The sequence below is a fragment of the Meriones unguiculatus genome, chromosome 18, assembly GCF_030254825.1.
Source record: "Meriones unguiculatus strain TT.TT164.6M chromosome 18, Bangor_MerUng_6.1, whole genome shotgun sequence".
NCBI lineage: Eukaryota > Metazoa > Chordata > Mammalia > Rodentia > Muridae > Meriones > Meriones unguiculatus.
The window spans coordinates 14,506,150-14,525,687 of record NC_083365.1 but is presented as its reverse complement, the minus strand read 5'-3'; the positions used below and the strand labels follow the sequence as shown (position 1 = coordinate 14,525,687).

Here is a 19,538-nt window from a genome sequence, read left to right as displayed (position 1 = left end):
GATCCCTTGGAAACCTCGGTCAGTGGAGAAGGCGACTGTGAAAGGGTTCTTCTGTAATCCCAAAGGATGGCTACGTACAGAAATCCTCAACTGCAAGTAGTCAATGGAAGCCTGTAAAGGAGCTCCATGATACTTTGGTTGGACAAGGTCAAGAGGAACACGTAATCACCTGTTCTCAGGAAAAGGACTCTTCCAGTCTGTTCCCAAGTTCCCACGGGCTGCAATGGCCCTTTGTAACCACCCACAGACAGATTTGGAGACAGTACCCTGAGACAGATTTGGAGGATGCAGTTCACTGACTTCCCCACCTAACAAGTCTTCAACTGCCTATTGGTCTTCATGGATACCCTCACTTTATGAACTGAAGCCTTTCCAGCCCATACTGAAAAGGCTTAAAAAGTAGCCAACCCACTTTCAGAAGCAATCACCCCCTCCATTCTGAGCTCTCTTAGATTCTCCAGGTGTTTCAAACCATGGGCAAGACATTAGGTAGCAAATACTCTTACCTGAAAACCACTGCCTTGAATTATATCCCGAAGAAGCTAATGAAGAAAACCCCTGTGTTATTTCCTATTGCCATGACAAAACACCATGACCAGGACAACATAGAAATAGTTTATTGGGAGCTTTACTGTTTCAAGATGGGGAGTCCAGGATCATCATATGCGACTCATTTGGGCAAGCAGAGATAGTGTAAAGCCATGAGCACCTGAAGTAAAAGCCATGGCCTAGCCAGACGTGGTGACTCACGCCTTTAATTCCAGCACTCCGGAGGCAGAGGCAGGCGGATCTCTGTGAGTTTGAGGCCAGCCTAGTCTACAAGGAGAGTCTAGGACAGCGAGGCTATTACACAAAGAAACCCTGTTTCAAAAAACCAAAAAAAAAAAAAAAAAAAAAAAAAAAAAAAAAACCCAACCAACAAACAAAAATCCAAAACCAAAAAACACAAAACAAAAATATGGCTTAGGGCTGGAACATGGTTTTTGAACAACCGCTACCATGAATAGGCAAATGCCTCTGAAATCAAAGGCAACATAATATTTAATAAACTTTAGACTTTCACAGAGTTTGGTAAGAACTTCCCAAACTTTTGTCTCATTCACCCCCTGGATCCTTCCTGCTGTTCCCGGACCCTTTTCCCGGCTCCGCAGATTTGGCTTTCCCATGACAGGACAACCGATGGTTGTACCTGACGGATTTGGCTACTATCTTGAGGAAAGAGTCAGAGCTAGCCCCGCCCTCTCTCCGCCCCTGCCTGGGGTCCTAGCGCGAGGACCCCATAGAGGTGTCCGTGGCTGCGCCTGACTCAATTTTCTTTGTGGTCTATGTGGACAGTTTCCCGACTCCCATGTCCGCTGACTAGTATTCCTCGCCTCTCAGCACACCTCCTTGCGCTAATGTCTAAGGTCTGACGAGGCGCCCGCGGCCGGTTGCGACAGGCGGTGGAGAAGGCGGTCCCAGAGACCGGCTGCGTCGCCGCTCCGGCTCCAGCATGGCGGCGGCCGTGCGCGCGGCGGGCTGTCTTTCTGCCTTCTGTACCGTGCCGGCAGGTAAGCGCTTGGATCCGGACCGTAAGCGTGCGCGAGCAGGGGTCTGCCCCGCGGGTCTGAGGGGTCCCGGCTCGAGGGCCGCGCGGAGTCACTGGGCCCCTGAAACAGGACTCTCAGTCGGCTCCGGCGGGCTGTGTGACCTTGCGCACCTTCTTTCCCTCTCTGAGATTACAGCGGGTGAATGGGCCCTGTGCTTTCAGCCAGGGAAACTGCTCGCGCCCACTCGGTGAGGGGGAGCGGATGTAGCAAGCGCCCCTGTGGTTCGTAGGATGATGTCAGTCTCGCCTTCGAGCCTGAGCAACGAAGCTCAAAACTAACCGGACCGCTCCCTTGCCGAGTCTGTTAGATTAACTAGCTGTCATTTTAGCTTCCGGGCCGATCCGTTTGCCAGAAGGCGCTTTGGCTGTCACCGTCTTGCTCCCGCCCTTCTCAGCTGTGTGCCGATCTCTAGCATCGTGTCGGCCTGTAGGAATGGCTTCGCGATGGACAGTGTGCAGCTTTGTTCCTTTTGTTGCAAATATTTGACCTGAAATCACGTGGTGGGACCTGTGGCTGGAGCCTCCGTTTGTTTTGCCGGCGCTGAAACAATCTCCTTAAGGCCTGTGTCAAATAACGAGTTGTTGCTTTCTGTCACAAGCGCCTACCGTGTGCCAGAAACGGTCTTACGCTATTCATGATTTTATTCCTCCACTTCCTCCTCACGGTGCCTTGATGATTCTGTTGTGTTCTCATACCACCCCGACCCGCCTTTGTTTTTGAGACAAAGTGTCACTGTGGTCTCCCAATTTGTAAGACTCCTATGTCTGCTCTTAAACGCCGGAGTTACCGTTGTTTGCTGTCAGACTCTGCCTCCTTATTGTTTTATAGATGAGGGAATTACAGCACACAGAGACGAGAAAATTGCCCATAGATTAAGATTTAAAGTTTAACACCCATAATATCTTGCTTCATTCAAGTCCTGTCCCTGACCCCGCCCCCTGCCCGTGTAACTCCCCCTCTTTTTCTTTTTGGTAGCAGCTTTATTGACATATAAATTAGTACCATAAAATTCAACTATCTGAAGTGTATACTTAAGCCATTTTTTTTTAGTATTTTTGTAGACCAGTGCATCTGTCATCACAGTTAGTTTTAGAACATTTTCATCACTTCAAAAGAAAAAAAAAAAACAACAAACTACTGCTTAACTGTTGCCCCCACCTCTTCTAGCTCTCACTAGTGCTCAACACTAGGCAACCACTGCTCTATTTCCCATCTGTCTATTGCTTGCCTGTTTCAGACTTTTTTTTTCTTCTGTTTTTTAATAAATAGAATCAAAAGATAGCTGGTCTCTGTGAATGGCTTCTGCTGGTAATACAGTGTTTGCCAGGATCTGATCATGCTGTGACATTCCAGTCCCATGTTGCTTGTGACCCAATAATACTCTTGTGTCAATATGTTACAATTTGTTTATCGATGAACATTTGAATGCTGTGTTTTTGTCTGTGTCCATATCCGTCCTCTGTGTATTTCCTGAGAGTGGAACTGCTGGTTAAAGTGATAGCTCCATGTTTAACTAAGTAAGGTACTGCCAGGTATCTGTGCCATATTCCAGCCCCACCAGCACTGTGGAGGGGTTTAGTTTCTCTCTGCCAGCACTTGTTATTATCTGCTGTGTTCAGATAGCCAAGCTAGTAGTATGATGATGTACTAATTTGTGGCTTTGATTTTTTTTTTAATTACATATACAACGTTCTGCACGCCAGAAGAGGGCACCAGCTCTCATTATAGATGGCTGTGAGCCACCATGTGGTTGCTAGGAATTGAACTCAGGACCTCTGGAAGAGCAGACAGTGCTCTTAACCACTGAGCCACCTCTCCAGCCCCGTGGATTTGATTTCTAATGAGCCTGTTTTCATATGCTTATTAGCCATTTGTGTATGTTCTTGAAGAAATGTCTGTTCAAATCTTTTGTCTCTGTGTGTGTGTACACTGAGAATGCCAGTCTGTGGCCTGAGGGTGGCTGTGAGTGTGGCCCAGTACAAAATTGTAAACTTTTTTAAAACATTGTAAGATTTGTGTATATGTGTGTGTATTAAAGTAGCTTTTATTTGCCTGATGTAATTGTCATCTCAGAGGCTTACTCCCTTGTTCTGCTAACCTAGGCCTAGTCCTGGAGGCTTCTAACCTCCCTACAGTCTTATCTAGGCTTAGAATGTTTTCAGCCTCTGAAACTTACTGCTGAATAAGCTCACCCTTTCTAGCTCTTTCTGAACTCTGGCTTGCTGGTTCAACTCAGTTGTACTGGCTCAAACTCCTCTCCTAGCTGACTGATTCAGTCTGGCTTTTCTCTCACCTTCTGACTGAATTGCTCTGTTTGACAATATGTTCTAATCTTCTGGCTCCTTTTGATTCTCTGGTTTGTTCTGTCTTCACCTGTGTTTAGTTTGTTCTCTCTTCAACCTGTCTCTAAAACTCTCCTGGTAAAAACTGCCTCTGGATTCCACGAACTGCCACAAACACAACTCCACTGCCCTGCCTCTCAACCCACTGATTCAACCAACTTACTGAATAGAACTCAGAGACTCAGAGATCTGCATACCTCTGTCTCCTAAGTGCTGGGACAAAATGCATGTACTATCATGCCTGGATCTAAGCTTTTCTTTACCTGAAACTTGCTCTATACCAGGCTGGCCTTGAACTCAGAGATCTGCTTGCTTCTGTCTCCTGGGATTAAACTCGAGGCTGTATGTATTCCAGCCAGATCACACAGATGTATAAGGTCTTTGGACATGATCTCTTGCCAGAGCAGCTACGTTCTGAATTAAAATCTACCCCCTCCCCTGTGTGTGTGTGTGTGTATGTAACTTGATTGTGTGCTTCTTGACCATGAACTCTGTAGATTAAAGGTCTGTGTCATGTTAAGCCAAGGTTGGACACCCCTGATATCATCTTGTGCCTGCTAGGCAAGTGCTGTACCACTGGGCCTTAAGCACCCATGTTTGAAGACTTGGCACCTACCTGAGGAGCAGTTTAAGAAGGTTAGGAGTCGGAACCTTGCTGGAGAAAGTGGGTCATTAGAGGTGGTCTGTGAAGCTGTATAGTCTGCCCCCACTTCCTGATCACCTGCCTCCTGGGTGTGGATGAGAGGTCCTGCCATATTGTCCGAGCTTGCCTCTATTATTCCTGCACTCTCATGAGCCTCTCCCTCTTTCCTGAAGGGAGGATTTCTATTCTGAGGAAGTCACTGAACACCTTGTGCCAGCGAGCCAGGAGAAACAAGTCTGCCAGAGCAGGGTCAGTTCAGACCTAACTACAGATCTGGCAAGCATAGAGGGAGAGTGTAGGAGAGAGGGACAGCATGAGACTAAACTGGAAGCCTGGGCTGTGTGGCCGGCCTGCAGGATGTGCTGAGGGATTGTTTTACTCATTTTTTGACACAGGGTCTCATTTGCCTAAGCTGACCTTGATTCCAGATCCTTTTCTCTCCATTGAGTCCTGGGTTTGTAAACACAGTTTGTGCTGAAGATGTTTTACTTTGTTCTTTAGCAGACTAGGGAACCAAAGAAGAACCTGTCAAGGCTTGGACGGTCTGATATGTTGGAAAGATGTTGAGTTAGAGAGGGCAGGAGCGAAACCTGCTAGGAGATGACCTATGCCTGACCGATGAGGAGGCATTAGCAAAGAAGGACCAGCAGGGACAGCACAGGGTGCAGGTGACAGATGGGTTGGCATCCAAGGATATTTCATGAGGTTGGAAACTGGGTGAGTTGGAGGTGAAGGGTAGAGATAAGATGCCATGTTACTTGGCAAGTGGTCATGGAGCCCAGAGATGGCTTACTCATTTGCCTTAACCCTGTTCTGTAGGTGTCAGTATCTCATGGGCATTACTGTTTAAAATGCTCCTTTTCACGTAGGAAAGTATCTTAAGCATATCCTTTTCCTCCCAATTTACAGGTCATTTCCTGTCTAGGCGGCTGTCTTTAAACACCTTTCCAGCAGCAGCTGCTTCCATTTTGGCAGTGAAGACAGCTCTTAGCTATGGTAAGGTTCTACCACCTCTCTGTTCCCCTTTTTTTTTTTTTTTTTTTAATATTCTTTAAAAATTTATTTATTTGTGTATGGTTTTTTTGTTTGTTTGTTTTGTTTTGTTTTTTAATGTTTTTAATGTAATTTGTTTTGTTTTTTAATCTATCCACTTGTACACCTACATGCCAGAAGAGGGCATCAGATCCTTTTATAGATGGTGGTGAACCACCATGGGGTTGCTGGGAATTGAACTCAGGACCGGTGTTCTTAACTGCTGAACTATTTCACCAGCCCACATCTCTGTTATTTTAAGATTTATTTACTATAGAGTAGTTCTGTTACGGGGCTTTGGATGAGGGTGGCCATCTAGGGCGCTGCCAAAGCTTTCATATCCACTGATACATGCACTAATTTTCTTCCCCAGGGTCAGCTGTAGTTATAGCATCTTGTATGTGCTTTTGGGGTGTGCAAGACACACTCATAGACACACCTGCTCTGTTTTTAAACATGAGACAGGATACTCTGCACTTCGGCATTTTGCTCTGCTGGGACATTTGCGCATCATTGCACACTCCCTGGCTGCACACAACAGAGGGCGCTGTCTTTCCACAGTAGGCTGTGCACTCGTGGATGCAGCATCCATTGTTTGGAGGAGAAGCAGCTTCTCTGACTAGCATGGCCATTTAGATTATTTTGTTTTGCAGATGTCTTGACATTTGATTTTTGTAAAACGTAGGCTTCTTTTAGTTAAGTCTATGTGTCTTCATCGGGTGGAGTGTGGGTATGTACACATGTGTGCAGGTACCTAAGGAGGCCAGAAGCATAGGTTCCTCTGAGGAACATTTATAGGTGCTTGTGAGACATCTGAAATGGGTTCTGGGAACCAAACCTGGGTTCTTCTTGAGAGCAGTACGTGCTCTTAACTCTGAGCCATCTTCCTAGCCCCAAAACAATTCTTAAAAGATGTGTGTGAGTATATATTATGTATATATTACTTTGATTCTGCCACATGTGTGGAAGTCAGAGGACGGTTTGTAAGAGCTGGCTTTCTCCTTTTACCACTTGTGTTTCTGAGGGAAAATTCAGTTGTCGGGCTTGGCAGCAAGTACCTTTAACTCCCCAACCATCTCAACAGCCCTTACTGCCTTCTTTATATTAGTATGAATATTCAGCCCTAGCAGTGTTTCTCTACAGCCAGGGGTCATCTAACACAAAGTTTTATTCTACCTGCCTGTAGGTTCTTTGTCACCAAGGGGAACAAGACACAACCATTGTCTGGCCAGCTTGAGCCATGCGCTGCAGGCACAGTGCTGTATTTCCTATCCCAGCAACTGGACAGGCCAGCAGTATAGACCCTACAGCTTCTTCACCAAATGTGAGTAGAATGAAAAACTTCTTTTTTCATGTAGCCAGTTAACAGAAGGTGCTTGTGCTTTCGTTTTTCTTCTTTCTTAAACATTTTATAATAGCTGGTTATGACTAGCTTATAATATCTGGTTAAAATAAAGCATTCCTTGAAATACCCCCTAGAATTATCTACATATCATCAGTTGTACAATTGATAACAAGTTTACTTTGAAGGCTAGGGAGTGTAGCTCAGCAGTGGAACATTTGTCTAGCAAATGTTAAGGTTCTTCATTTGGAACACTTGAGGTCTAAGTAGTATTGGATCATGGCCAAATACCCTGCTGATTTAGAGCCCTGCCAGAAAAAAAGATACATTGGTGCTCTCTTTTTCTGGCCCCTCCTAGGCAGTTGATTGTATCACAATGAAGCTCACTGCCTCCTTTCTAACCATTGGCTGTCAAAGCTCATTGAAGTGGGTAATGAACGCCAAGCTTTGTACTTTCTGTGAGAAGCGCTTGGTCACAGAGGTAGCTGCGGATGCTCTGGGTGAAAAGTGGAAGGATTTTGTGGTCCGAATTAGTGTTGGGAATGACAAACAAGGTTTTTCCGTGAAGCAGGGTCTTGACCCACAGCAGAGCTCACCTGGTATGGAGTCAAGGGCATCCTTGTTATGACCAAGGAGAACTGGAGAGGAGTAGTGCAGGTGTGTTAGAGGGTGCTCTGTGGATGCCAGTCTGGGTGGTTTCATCTTGGTCCTTGTTAAAAATAGTAGAGAAGGGGATTCCTGGACTGTTGTAGTAAATAAAATTGGTGTTTAGCTATATATTATTTATTATTTGCCCTATGATTACCACAGCGGTATTATTTAAGCCGCTACCACAAGTAATAAGACAGAGACACCTGTTAAATTTTATAATTGCCTTATTCACCTAAGGCTGGGCAGTATTTCACCTACACCGTCTCAGTAACCTCACCATCCACCTCAGCCCCATCCAGTGCCATCTGCCTTAACCATTCTATTTGGGCTACCTTCCTTTCATAAATAAATAAATACTTGCTTTTATTCTTCATCTGGGCCTTTCCACGCCATTATTGGAGTTCTTCCTCTTGGCCCACACATGGTTCCTTCTCCACGCTAACCTGTCGAGGTGTCCTCCTTCCTCCTTTCTTCTTGTCCATCTGTCTTCTGTGCTTACCTTAGCCCATTCTGCCCTGCCCAGGTTTTAGGCCTTTAATCAACCAGTCCAGGTATAATGTCTTAGGCAGGTTTACACAACAAGGGTCGGTTTATTCAGGCATTAACCAGATCTTGAGGGCCAGTAATTACCATCAAATACCAGGATCAGACCAACTCCCAACACTGGACTGACAGAGACTCTTGCCCTCAGCTGTTGGGGTCCAGAAGAGCTCACAGGAAATGAAAGCTTTTCAGTCTCTAAAGAAACCCACAATATGTTGTCAGAAAGCCTTAAACAAGAAGAGGCCCAAGACCGTCTTGTTACTTCAGGTGTCCTGCAACACAAATGCTGACATGTTGCTCTGAAGAAACAACACACTAAGAAAAACGAGGAGGAGGCTGCAGAATACACTAAACTTTTGACCAAGAGAAGGAAGGGAGCCAAAGAAAAATACCCAGAACAGACTGTCAAGAGACGTAGGCTGTCTTTGCTAAGAACTTCTACTTTTGAGTCCAGTCAAAAATAAGTCTAGTTTCAGAGTAACAAACAAATGATCAGATTTTCAGATCTTAAAACAAAACAAAACAAAAAACCCAAACCAATCTACTGGCTTCGTTTAGTTGTGCCTTTTAGCTGAGGAGGTAGACCAATCAGGGAAAGGTAATTTTAAGTAACATTATTTGTGGATACTATCCCTATTTGCAATAGTGTCACTGGCCTGGAACTCACTTGTTAGGCTGGCCAGCAAGCCCCAGAGAGTCACCTTGTTTTCTCTCCAGTGCTGGGATTGCAAGCATGTGCTACCATACCTGGCTATTTTCACATGGTTCTGTGATCAGAGGTGTGCCCTGTGCTTGCAAGGTGCTTGCACTCTACCCACTAAACCATCTTCCCTTCCCTAGCCTCATTTTTATTATTCTATAAGTTGATAATGGAATAAAATCTAGCTATAAAATAGTTGGTGAACTTGGAAAGATGAAATTTAAACACAATGCTTCTTCAAGTTCATGCTTAAATTCCTGCTGACTTTCCTCGGTGATGGACTGTGAATGGAACTGTGAGCCACACACAGGTGCTCCTCTCCTTTGGTGGTTTTGGTCAGAGTGATTTATCACAGCCACAAAGAACAACAGAATACTTATTACTCCAGTGGAGATGTTACTGTGGAGGCAAGAAAACAGGGAAACAGTCTAAGTCATAGCTGACCAGATGTCAGAAAAACAGGCCTGCTGGTAGGGACCTGGACTCAGGGGTCGGCTGTCTTTTGTGAAGAGTAAAAGTATCATACTTTCCACATGTGAATGTGTGGTGTGCAAACAGAGTGGCTTTTTGTTCTTCTAATGTCACTGCAGAGGTGTATATAAATTGGCTTCTTCTGGCCATTTTATTCAACAGGAGACCTTAGATGATTGCTTTAAGAGTGCAGAATTTAAAGCAACAAACTCTGTTTCATTGCAGTGACTGCAGAAGAACTCTGGAAAGGTGTGTTAGCAGAGACTGGTGCTGGAGCAAGAAAAGGCAGAGGCAAAAGAACAAAGAGAAAGAAGAAAAAGGATTTGAACAGAGGCCAAATCATCGGTGAAGGTAAACTTAAACATCTAATCTCCTGTTTTGTATATCCCAGGCTGGCCTTGAACTCATGATCTTTCTGCCTAAGCCTTCCTGGAACTAGGATTAGACACTTGTGCCAGAACTCCCAGCTAATGTGCTGACCTTTGTATAAAATGTATATCTAGTATATCTTGTCAGGTAAAAAAATGCAAGGATTGTAGAGGACATTGAATGTCTCCTTTCAGTCACCTCTAGTCTTCTTGCCTCCCCCTGTCTTGTTTTGTTAAGTTTCCTTTAATATTTTTCAATGCTTTTATATAAATGCCTTTCTGAAGATAATTTAATTATTCTGTGTGCTCTGCGGTGGAGCTGTCACCTTGACATACTCTGGAGTCACCTGGGAAGAGCCTCAGGGAGGGGTTGTCTAGGTCAAGTTGGCCTTTGGGCATGTTGACGAGGGACAGTCTTGATTTTGTCAATTGACACGGGAAGACAGTCTAAAAGTAGGAGGCACTGTTCTAGGAGTTTGGGTCCTGGGCTGTATCACAAAGGAGTGAGTGAGCTCTCTCTGCTCTTGACTGTGGTTGTGGCTAGCTGCCTTGTGCAGTGGTGGACGGGAACCTGGAACTGTGAGTCAACATAAATCCTCTTCTAAATTGCTTTTGTCAGAGTATTTATCATAGTAGAAAAGGAAGTTAGGATATGCTGTCTTAAATTTTGCTTCAGTAGTTGTTCAGTAGTAGGTCTAGGAAATCAGTCCACATCAGGCCTTAGAAAGTGACTTCTCTTTGGATTTCATGCAGAATATCCTGCATACCAGCTGTGCCATTTGGCCTGAACACTTAGGACAGTGCAGTTTTGGCTTTTGCAGTAATATTTCCGTGGATATGCTTATCTATGCCCTGTATGCCTTGTCCTGATATGAGAGTCTTGCTTTAGGTGGTATGGATTGCAGTGATTTAGCTTGCATACATTTACAGTTTTGACAGCACAAAGTGACATGCTGAGCAGTCATGTTATTTAAGCTGAACCAGCCTGGGTTATCTGTTCATATCTTGTTTTGGATCTTGATACTGGAAGAATGAATCTTCAAACTCTTATCCATGAATGTTTTTCAACCTTCAGGGCGTTCTGGCTTTCTGTGGCCTGGTCTGAATGTGCCTCTTATGCGAAGTGGAGTAGTCCAGAGCATTGGCCAAAGGAGCAAAGAAGAACAGGAGAAGGTGGAGGCCGACATGGCCCAGCAGAGAGAGGAGTGGGACCGGAAGAGGAAGCTCAAAGTTAAACGAGAACGTGGTTGGAGTGGACATATATGGGGCGGTGTCAGCATTGGTCCCCCAGACCCGGGACCCAATGGAGGTAGCTGAGCTCCCATCGTACTTGCTTTGTGACAGGGCTAGGGTGCTTTTTGAAATAATTTTATTTACTGTTTAGGTTTCTTTTTTGGATTACTTACCATATTATTGTACAAATCGTATTGTAAGGAACACGGCCAAGAAGTGTGGTTAGAATTTTCTATAATAAGTTAAGCTCATGCAGTTACCCTAACTAAACTCAGTAGTTTTTGTTTTTGTTTTTTTAAAGGAAATAAGAGACATGCTTCAGGGTGAGTGGGAGGGGATGAGGAAGGAGAATGAGGGTGATTCTGATGAAAGTAACATTACACACATGTAAAAATGTCAAAGAATAAAAAGAATATTTTGAAAAGTTAAAAAACAGAGTGTGGAGAATGAGGTAGAAGACCACCATAGCTGAGGGTCTTGGCAGAACTAGAGACTGAGTTTTAAATGACTGAGTGTGTGATTCTTTGAATTCTGTCCAGCCATGCCCATTAGTCGGGGTATGGCCAGAAAGCTGCCCTGATTCAGGAAAGGGGGTATGGGAAGAAGGTTGGGGAGTTTGGAAAGTGATGGGCTTTATTGTCTTGGCCCAATGGCAAATGTTAATCAAAGCTCTGGAGCTGACGAGGGCTCTTAGAGCTGATAAGGCAGAGCAGTGGAGATGGGAGAGGGTGATCTAGTTCTTAAGTCCAGAGGTAGAACAGTCTGTTGAGGATAGGGGGCCAGGACATGGCATTGAGAGGGGTACCAGAGAACCTGAGATTTTTAACATTAGAGTCTGTGATGGGGCTGGGATGTAGCTCATTGGTGGAATGCTTGTCTAAACAAAGATGAGGCCCTGGGTTTGTTCCTCATTAATAACTCCCAAAAAAGAAAAATATCTGTGAATGTGCCAATGTTGAAAAATACTTTCATGTGTTACTACTACAGATTCATTTATCTTTATACTTTTTCTTTCTTCTTATAGAAACATATGAAGACTTTGATACCAGGGTTCTCGAGGTAGGCACACAGAATTAAGCACCCTGCCAAGCCTCTCGGGAGGTTGGGTTGTGTGGAGTAGGGCCGGGGCAAAAGAACTGGAGAGAAAAGCTTTCGATGGTGGCCGTCTCTCAGATGCAGAGCTGATTTGGGTAAGGAAATAAGAAAATAATGAAACTTCCTGTTAAGTTACTTAGTATTGCCCTGTTTCCCTTCAGTGTCCAAACTGAGAACTCAGGACAGGACAACTTCATCGGTTGTTTAATAACAGATTTGGAGCTTATGTGTATATCCCTCCATTCTAAAGCTCAAGAAGGGTTAGTTTATCACTGAGTTAAGAACCAATCGGATCCAGCACTCAGCTTGAAGGACTTGGGTGAGGTGGAGCATGAGGGTGGTTGTCTGGTTTTGCTGGAGATGAGCTCTGGGCTCGTGCCAGCCCTTGGCCTGAATCCCCGATGAGATGAATTTCCAGAGCACACTCTAAGATAGTCACTGCCCTTGGCCTAGCACTGCACACTTTCTGTGCAGTAGCCTGGGAAGCAGTCACCTGAGCGGGAACTGGGCGGAGCATGCCTACATCCTTCTGCTAGGCACAGCGTGTCCGTCAGTATTGCTGTCGTTATCCAAAAGTAGAGATTTTGAAAGCAAACTTCGATTATGTTGATAGTTCCCTGTATGATAATCCACAAAAGCAGATGCAAGCTCCCTTTTTTTCTTTAATTCCATTTTACAGTAAAGGGGCAGCATGAACCCCGTAAGTGGTTTAGTTAAGAGTGTCATAGTTTGCAGCCTTTAAAATGTGTCAGATTAAGCCAACCAACCAAACCACCTGCAGATCTCTTTTGTGGTTCATCATAAGCAGGCATCTTCAATCTATTTCCCAGTAAGCCTAATCGTTACCCATTGATCCAGTCCTATGCAGTTATTTCTGTGTGCTGTGTTTTGCCCTATGTAGGCAGGTTAGCATCTCTGTTGCTGGACTGGCTGTCTCTTATACTTACCGATGAGCCATTCCATTTTAATCTAAAGTGTTTTTCTTTCCTGTGACACCTTCGGTAAGGAAAGTGGTTTTGCATAAGTTTCAAATTCCTTTTGAACATCTCAGTTGACTCCTCCACTAAGCCTGTGAAACAGAAAAAGAAAGTGTTCCTTTCATTCTCTTCCTGAGGAGATGGCCCAGAGGGCAGCTTTGAGAGCCTTTGATGGGAGAAAGTCTGTTTGTCTTACAGCCCTGGAAGGTGCAGTACCCAAACGCTGGGAATTCGACTGGGACAGGGAGGAGCACCACTGGTCTCCTTAGAATTTTCCTAGGTTGATATTGATGAGACATTTTGTCTTCTAGGTAAGAAACGTTTTCAATATGACAGCGAAAGAGGGAAGAAAGAAGTCGATCCGTGTCCTGGTTGCTGTGGGGAACGGAAATGGGGCTGCAGGTGAAGGGAGTAGTGTGGAAGTTGGGCTTGGCCTGGCTCTGCTGAAAACCTGAGAGTCCATGTTGCTGGCCTGGTCTTTCCAGTCAGTTAAACTGTTTAGTGGTGTGGGCTCACAGACCCAAATTTTCACCATGTAACAAAGGCTGATAAAAACAGCTTGTACTTTTGCGGTGGAGGAGTAGGAGAGACTGCTTGCAGTGAGGTCGCTGTCTTTTATATGTTGATAAGAATCACCAGATTGCCTCCCATCATGCCTCTGCCCCTCGTACTGTCAAGCTTCAGAGATTGACAGCATAATGTGAGCATGCTTTGACTTGCATATCTTTAATTAGGAAGTGTGGGCACAATTGTGCATGTTTTTTGACCATGCCATTTTCTTTTTGAGCTTTGTCAGTTCATGTGTTTGGCCCAGTTTTTATAAAATGGTGGTTGTTTGCTTAAACAACCATTAGCATAAACTTTATGTAAGTTGAAGGTATATGTCAGCCCACTGCCAGTCAGATGCTTTGACCGAGTTTTTTTCTTCACAGTGTTAAATGCAGAGATGTTGTAAGCTTTTATATAGCAGACCTGTCACTCTTCCAGTTTTGTGCTTTGCTTAAAGAGTCTGTTTTGAGGATTATAAATAAGTCTCCTCATATTTTCCTCTAGGATATCAATGGTTTTGTTTATTTCATTTATCTGAAAATTAGAACTCGTGGGAACTCCTTGTCCCGGGTCTCAGGTATCCTGAGTGTCTTATAGATGATGCTTCTCCTTGTGTATCGTACAAAGTAAATCTTCACATGTAATAATTAATATAGACAGCAGGGGTCAGGAGCTCTCCAAGAACCTATGAAAAACCTTATTTAAAGTAATCATAGGGTAAGGACAACTGATCTTATCTTTGGCTAAACTGTCAAGCAGATTCCGCTTGACAGTTCCAGTGAAAGCATGTTGTCACTCGGGAGCATTGTATGTCTACCCGCTGCTTACTTAGTCTGTTTCCAAAGGTGTTAGAAATCATTTGCCTGTTAACTTAGAACATATTTCATTTTAAGACCTGAGTGCAGGAGCTGGCAAGATAGCTCAAGGGTTAAGAGCATTGCCCTTTCAGAAGACTAGGGTTTGGTTCCCAGTGCTCACATGGCAGCTCACAACCGTTTGTAACTCCAGTTCCAGGGATCTGACACCTCTTCTGACCTCCTTGAACTCCTGCATGCGTGTAGTGCATAGACATACACTCTCACACATACAAATATCAATTAATTAATTAATATCTCAGAGGTAGGCATGGTATACACTTTTAATCCCAGCACTTAGGAGACAGAGGCAGGTGTATCTCTGAATTCAGGGTCAGCCTTGTCCACAGAGTGAGTTCCATGACAGCCAGGGCTACACAGAGAAACCCTGTCTCAGAAAAGCAAATTATATAAATACATGAATAACCCATACTCACTTCACTTCAGAAGAGATTTATTAAAAGCAGTGTAGTGTATTGAATGTTGAATTTTACGAACATATTCTAAAGTAAAATGTTCAGAGCGGACATATGAAGCCCTGTGTTTGTGCTTGCTGGTTATGGGAGCAGCTTTTCTGTGGGCGATGGGAAGATGAAATGCTTAGAAATACAGTTGGCGCCAAATGCACTTGGGATTGTGGTGAAAGCATGTTGCAGGCAGAGCTGCTTCTGTTCCACATCTTTGCTTTTTCTTTGGAAGGTTTTGCTGTTGGGAAAGCTACTGAGCGGGCAGACGCCTTCAGAAAGGTATGTGCTTTATCTTTCTGCTTGTTTGAGACCGGGTCCTGCTATGACGGCCAGATACTCCTCCAGAGAATCTGGAGAATCACGAGCTCCCGTGTATGTGCTACAACATCTGGCCACACAGAGTTTTCTTCTTCACATCTAGTAAAAGATGATGAACTATGTGTTAGACAGCCTGGAAACCATAAGGAAATAATACCTCGTTCTAGAACCTTCTCAGGCTTGCTGTCAAAGGTTTCTAGCCTCAGAAGCCATTTCTCACGTGCCTGTGACAGACCTGTCATTGCTGTCTGTTATGAGCCTGCTGTGGGGACTTTCATTCTGAGAGGCTGTTCAGAGGTACTCAGGAGGACTGCTAAGCGGAGCAGTGAAATTATGCTTACAGATTTTATTGTTTTCTTAAGTACTAAAATTTTCATATAGGTGGAATAGCTTGTAATAAAATGTTTTGTAAAAAAATGTTTCTGAACTCCAACAAGAAGCCAGACATGGTGCACACCTCTGTGATCCCAGCACTTTAGGGGCTGAGGAAGGGGGTTTAAGTTTGAGCAGAATACATAGCAAAATACTGACTCAAGAGAAGGTCTCTCTACAGAGCCCTAGCTGTCCTGGAACTCACTATGTAGACTAGGCTGACCTTGAACTCAGAGATCTCTGCCTCCTGAGTGCTAGGATTAAAGGTGGGTGCCACAATACGTAGCAACAAAATATTTAAGAATTCTTTTTCTTTTTCTCTCTTTTTTTTTTTTAGGCAAAGAACAGAGCTATTCATTATTTGCATTATATAGAACGATATGAAGACCATACAAGTGAGTGTGGGGCATTTCTTCGGAAGCCTGCAGGAATGTATCTGGTTCAGAATGTCTGGCAAGATATTTTCGTGTTTCTGTTACTCCATTCTTATAAATGCATGGAATATAAAAACAGATCTAACCTGGAGACCAGCATGTTTCCATGCTTGGCCACTGAGTACTGCTGTTGGGGCAGGAGGTGTTGCTTTTTGATATTGCAGAGCTGTTCAACCTCTCACCTGACCCTTCTTGTATGTGTGTTTTTTTCCTCCAGTATTCCATGATATTTCATTAAGATTTAAAAAGACACATATCAGCATGAAGAAACAACCCAGAGGTAATCAGCTCACCATTTGTTTAAGAGAAGTGGAGAGACTGCAGCAGCCTGGTCTTCTGCTCCTTTTGTTCACCTTTCTTGCTCTTTTGGTTTTTTTGAGGCAGTTTCTTCTCTGTGTAGCCTTGCCTGTGCTGAACTCGCTTTGTAGATCAGGCTGGCCTCAAACTCACAGAGATCTACCTGCCCTGGCTCCCGGAGTGCTGGGATTACAGGCGTGTGCTACCTCATCCAGCTACCTTTCTTGAACTTACGTAGGCATGTTTTTCAGCTGAGGTTCCCTCCACTCTGATGACTCTAGCTTATGTCAAGGTGACAACCACTAAGCTATGTCCCCAGCCCTTCTTCCACACTGAGTGCCCATTTTCTGTGAGGTCTCTGCTGAAACACTGGGCATTCGGAAATGGCTCTTCCTGCCTTTTGGAGAATCAGGCAGAGTTTATGCTAGTGACTGTGACTATCCCCGGGGCTGTGATAGTCATCCCCATGGTCTCTGTAGATTCATTTGCATTTCACCTGCAATTCTACAAGCAAAAAATGCTCTCAGATAACCCTGGTTATAGAAATTGCTAAGTGTTTGGGTCTGAGTAGTTCAAACATTTAAAATTTTATTTCAAAGCTTCTAATACAGTTCTGCTAGAGCTGTGGGGTAAAACACCATCACCCTTCACAAAACAAACACTCCCATCAACCTGTTAATGCATCAAAACTTGCCTTCTGCTTCTCAGCTGTAACTGTTCACTCAGATGCCTGCTTAGACCCCCTTTGTTCCACAAAATGGCTGCTAGCTAGTAGGTGATTGTGTATTTCGTATGTGGCTCTTGACATCACTCAAATCAAACACCCAGTAAAGACTCCTCTCATATTGTATGAAGTACATTTTGAAGTGGTACTTATTTTAACCTGTTAGATTAATAAAAAATATTGCTAAAAAATTCTTTATTCTTAAAACAACTTTAATTTATGAGAAAAATTTAAATAACATGGCTTCTGTTTGTGGCTTTCATTGCCTTTTTTTTTTTTTTTTTTTTTTGAGAGTGCTGGTTTAAGATACATTTATTCCCTAAATGCAGAGGCTGGAGCGTATGAAAGCCAGCAGAGTGAGTGACATTTGCTGTAGGAGAGCTGTTGGGTGTTTCATTATGATCTTCTTCTAGGTTATGGCCTCCGCTGCCACAGGGCCATTATCACCATTTGCCGTCTCATTGGCATCAAGGACATGTATGCGAAGGTCAGTGGGTCCATAAACATGATGAACCTCACCCGGGGCGTCTTCCTCGGACTTACCCACCAGGTGAGCTCCTGGGTGGAAATCCTCGTTTGTGTTCAGGCTCTGCTGCTGTGTGGCCTCCTCCAGGTGAAGCAGAGGGATCCTGATCCAGTCCTGGCCTCGATAAAAAACTGAGGCTCGCACCTCTTAGGAAATGCACTCTTGCTTATTAATGGTTATCGGTCCAACTAGCTCAGGTCAGTGTGAAACATTTGTGGGTAACACAAAGACTGATTGTGCTGCTCCCAAATGGAGGGGCCATAGGTGCTTAACCAAGTCCAACAGATAGGACTAAGCTAGCAAATGGACTTTCTCTTTTTATTTGGTATTTTTATATAGTTGAACAACTAGGCCAAGTATGTTTTAATGATAGAACAACGTAATTACTGACTTTCTAAATACTGAAGTTTAAACTTGAAGAAGTCCATGAGGCATTTGTTAAAAGTTACTTTGAGTGGATTGACTGTCTGGTGCAGCCATAGAAGCAAAGAGTGTCATGTCCTCTAAGAGGTGGGACCCTGCGTTCTGTCCAGTGGGGCCTGGCTCATGGTCCTTCCACCGCTTATGGAGGGAAAGGTTTGTGACTGTGAGCCCTCTGGCAGCCCTGGGACCTTGGCTTGGTCTTCCTCCATCTGAGCTATTTTGCTGAGGTAAATCTGTGTGGACCCACCCTCCCAGTCTCACTAGAGGTATTTCTCAAATCAAATGAAATCGTTACTTCACTTCTCTAAGCTCCAAGAGTTCTTGATGCTGGCTTCCTTCCAGTTGAGAAGAGTCCTGACCCTCCAAGTTTCAGGTGGCCTTCACAGATCTAATCTGTTCTCCACGTGCTGTTTTCCAGGAAACCCACCAACATCTGGCAGATAAGAAGAGTCTCCATGTGGTGGAGTTCCGGGAGGAATGTGGCCCTCTGCCTATTGTAGTCGCCTCCCCACGGGGGCCTGTGAGTAAGGAGCCGGAGCCCGAGCCCGAGGTTCCTGACACCAAACTGGACTGGGAAGAAGTGAAGGCCATGCAGGGGATGAAGCACTCTGTGTGGTCTGACTTAAAGAGAGCCGCCACCTGAGCGCCCGCAGCCCAGGCCAGCCAGTGCCTGGAGGAGGCTGTCCCTCACCACGATGTGCTGCCTTTTGTTTTCTTAAAGAAATCTAACCTTTTTTTCAAATAAATAATTATAGATTTGGTTTGCTGAGCATGTGGTATATAGCCATCAGTATGATGGGAATGTTACGTGCAAATACCAGGAGGAATTCAGTATTTAAACTAGGAAGCGTGAGTGGAATGGGAGATAGCTAATAGACCCACCAGTAGTGATCTGCACACCAGCCATTGCTACGATAGCTCATGGTAGTGTTTACTACTGAGTCACCCAAAAGTGAATGTTTTCAGTTTTACAGAGTTGAATAGCCTGACTGGCTGAGCCACTGTCAGCCGGTTTCCCCGGCAGCTGCGCGTGTTGTTTATGTTCCGGAACTATGGTACCAGGCTTTCTCCTCATCCTTGGTTGTGTTTCCTGGGCTTTGGGTGGTAGTTATTCTGATGGCTCTGAAGTGGTGTCTCACTAACTGTCACCTTGAGTGCCCTCATTGCCTTGCTAGGCATTCGTGTATGTTGTGGACGAAATGTCCAGTCAGATCCTTTGCCCATTTAAAAATCTGGGTTATTTGTGTTTTTCTTTTTTTTTTAAATTTATTTTTATATACATTTGACATACATATATATCTGTGTAAGGGAATCAGATCCACTGGAACTTGAGTTATAGACCAGACAGTTGTGAGCTGCCGTGTGGTTGCTGGGAATTGAACCAGGGTCCTCTGGAAGAGCAGGTAGTGCTCTTAACCACTGAGCCATTTCTCTAGCCCCCTGTGTGTTTTTCTTATAAGCTGTGATTGTTCTTTTTGTATTCTAGATACAAATCTATCAGATATGACATACGGTTAGGTCCTGGTTTTTCGTTTGTTTTGTTTCGGCTTTGGGGGGTAGGGTTGGTTTTGTTGTTGTCTTCCCTGAT

At 44.4% G+C, this 19,538-nt stretch overlaps 1 protein-coding gene across 2 annotated transcripts; it reads left to right on the top strand.

The window, feature by feature from the left end:
* The first annotated feature begins 1,334 nt into the window (after positions 1-1,334).
* Positions 1,335-18,719, top strand: Mrps5 (mitochondrial ribosomal protein S5). Of its 2 annotated transcripts, XM_021652618.2 has the most exons (12): positions 1,342-1,550; positions 5,484-5,570; positions 6,793-6,930; positions 9,539-9,664; positions 10,757-10,990; positions 11,939-11,973; positions 13,298-13,388; positions 15,089-15,135; positions 15,884-15,941; positions 16,198-16,260; positions 17,415-17,551; positions 18,369-18,719. In XM_021652618.2, the coding sequence occupies exons 1-12, from the start codon at positions 1,493-1,495 to the stop codon at positions 18,591-18,593; spliced, it is 1,299 nt and encodes a 432-aa protein (XP_021508293.1). In that variant the 5' UTR covers positions 1,342-1,492; the 3' UTR covers positions 18,594-18,719. The 2 variants fall into 2 exon arrangements, with proteins under 2 accessions (XP_060228078.1, XP_021508293.1); XM_060372095.1 differs by lacking the exon at positions 16,198-16,260 and having other exon boundaries at positions 1,335-1,550.
* The last annotated feature ends 819 nt before the right edge of the window (positions 18,720-19,538 follow it).

Bases quoted from the DNA above. Each gene is read 5' to 3' on its own strand.
- Mrps5 (XM_021652618.2), top strand. From the start codon at position 1,493: ATGGCGGCGGCCGTGCGCGCGGCGGGCTGTCTTTCTGCCTTCTGTACC. The intron at 9,665-10,756 runs GTAAACTTAAAC...TTCAACCTTCAG, and splicing joins AGGCCAAATCATCGGTGAAG to GGCGTTCTGGCTTTCTGTGG. The intron at 13,389-15,088 runs GTGAAGGGAGTA...TTTCTTTGGAAG, and splicing joins GAACGGAAATGGGGCTGCAG to GTTTTGCTGTTGGGAAAGCT.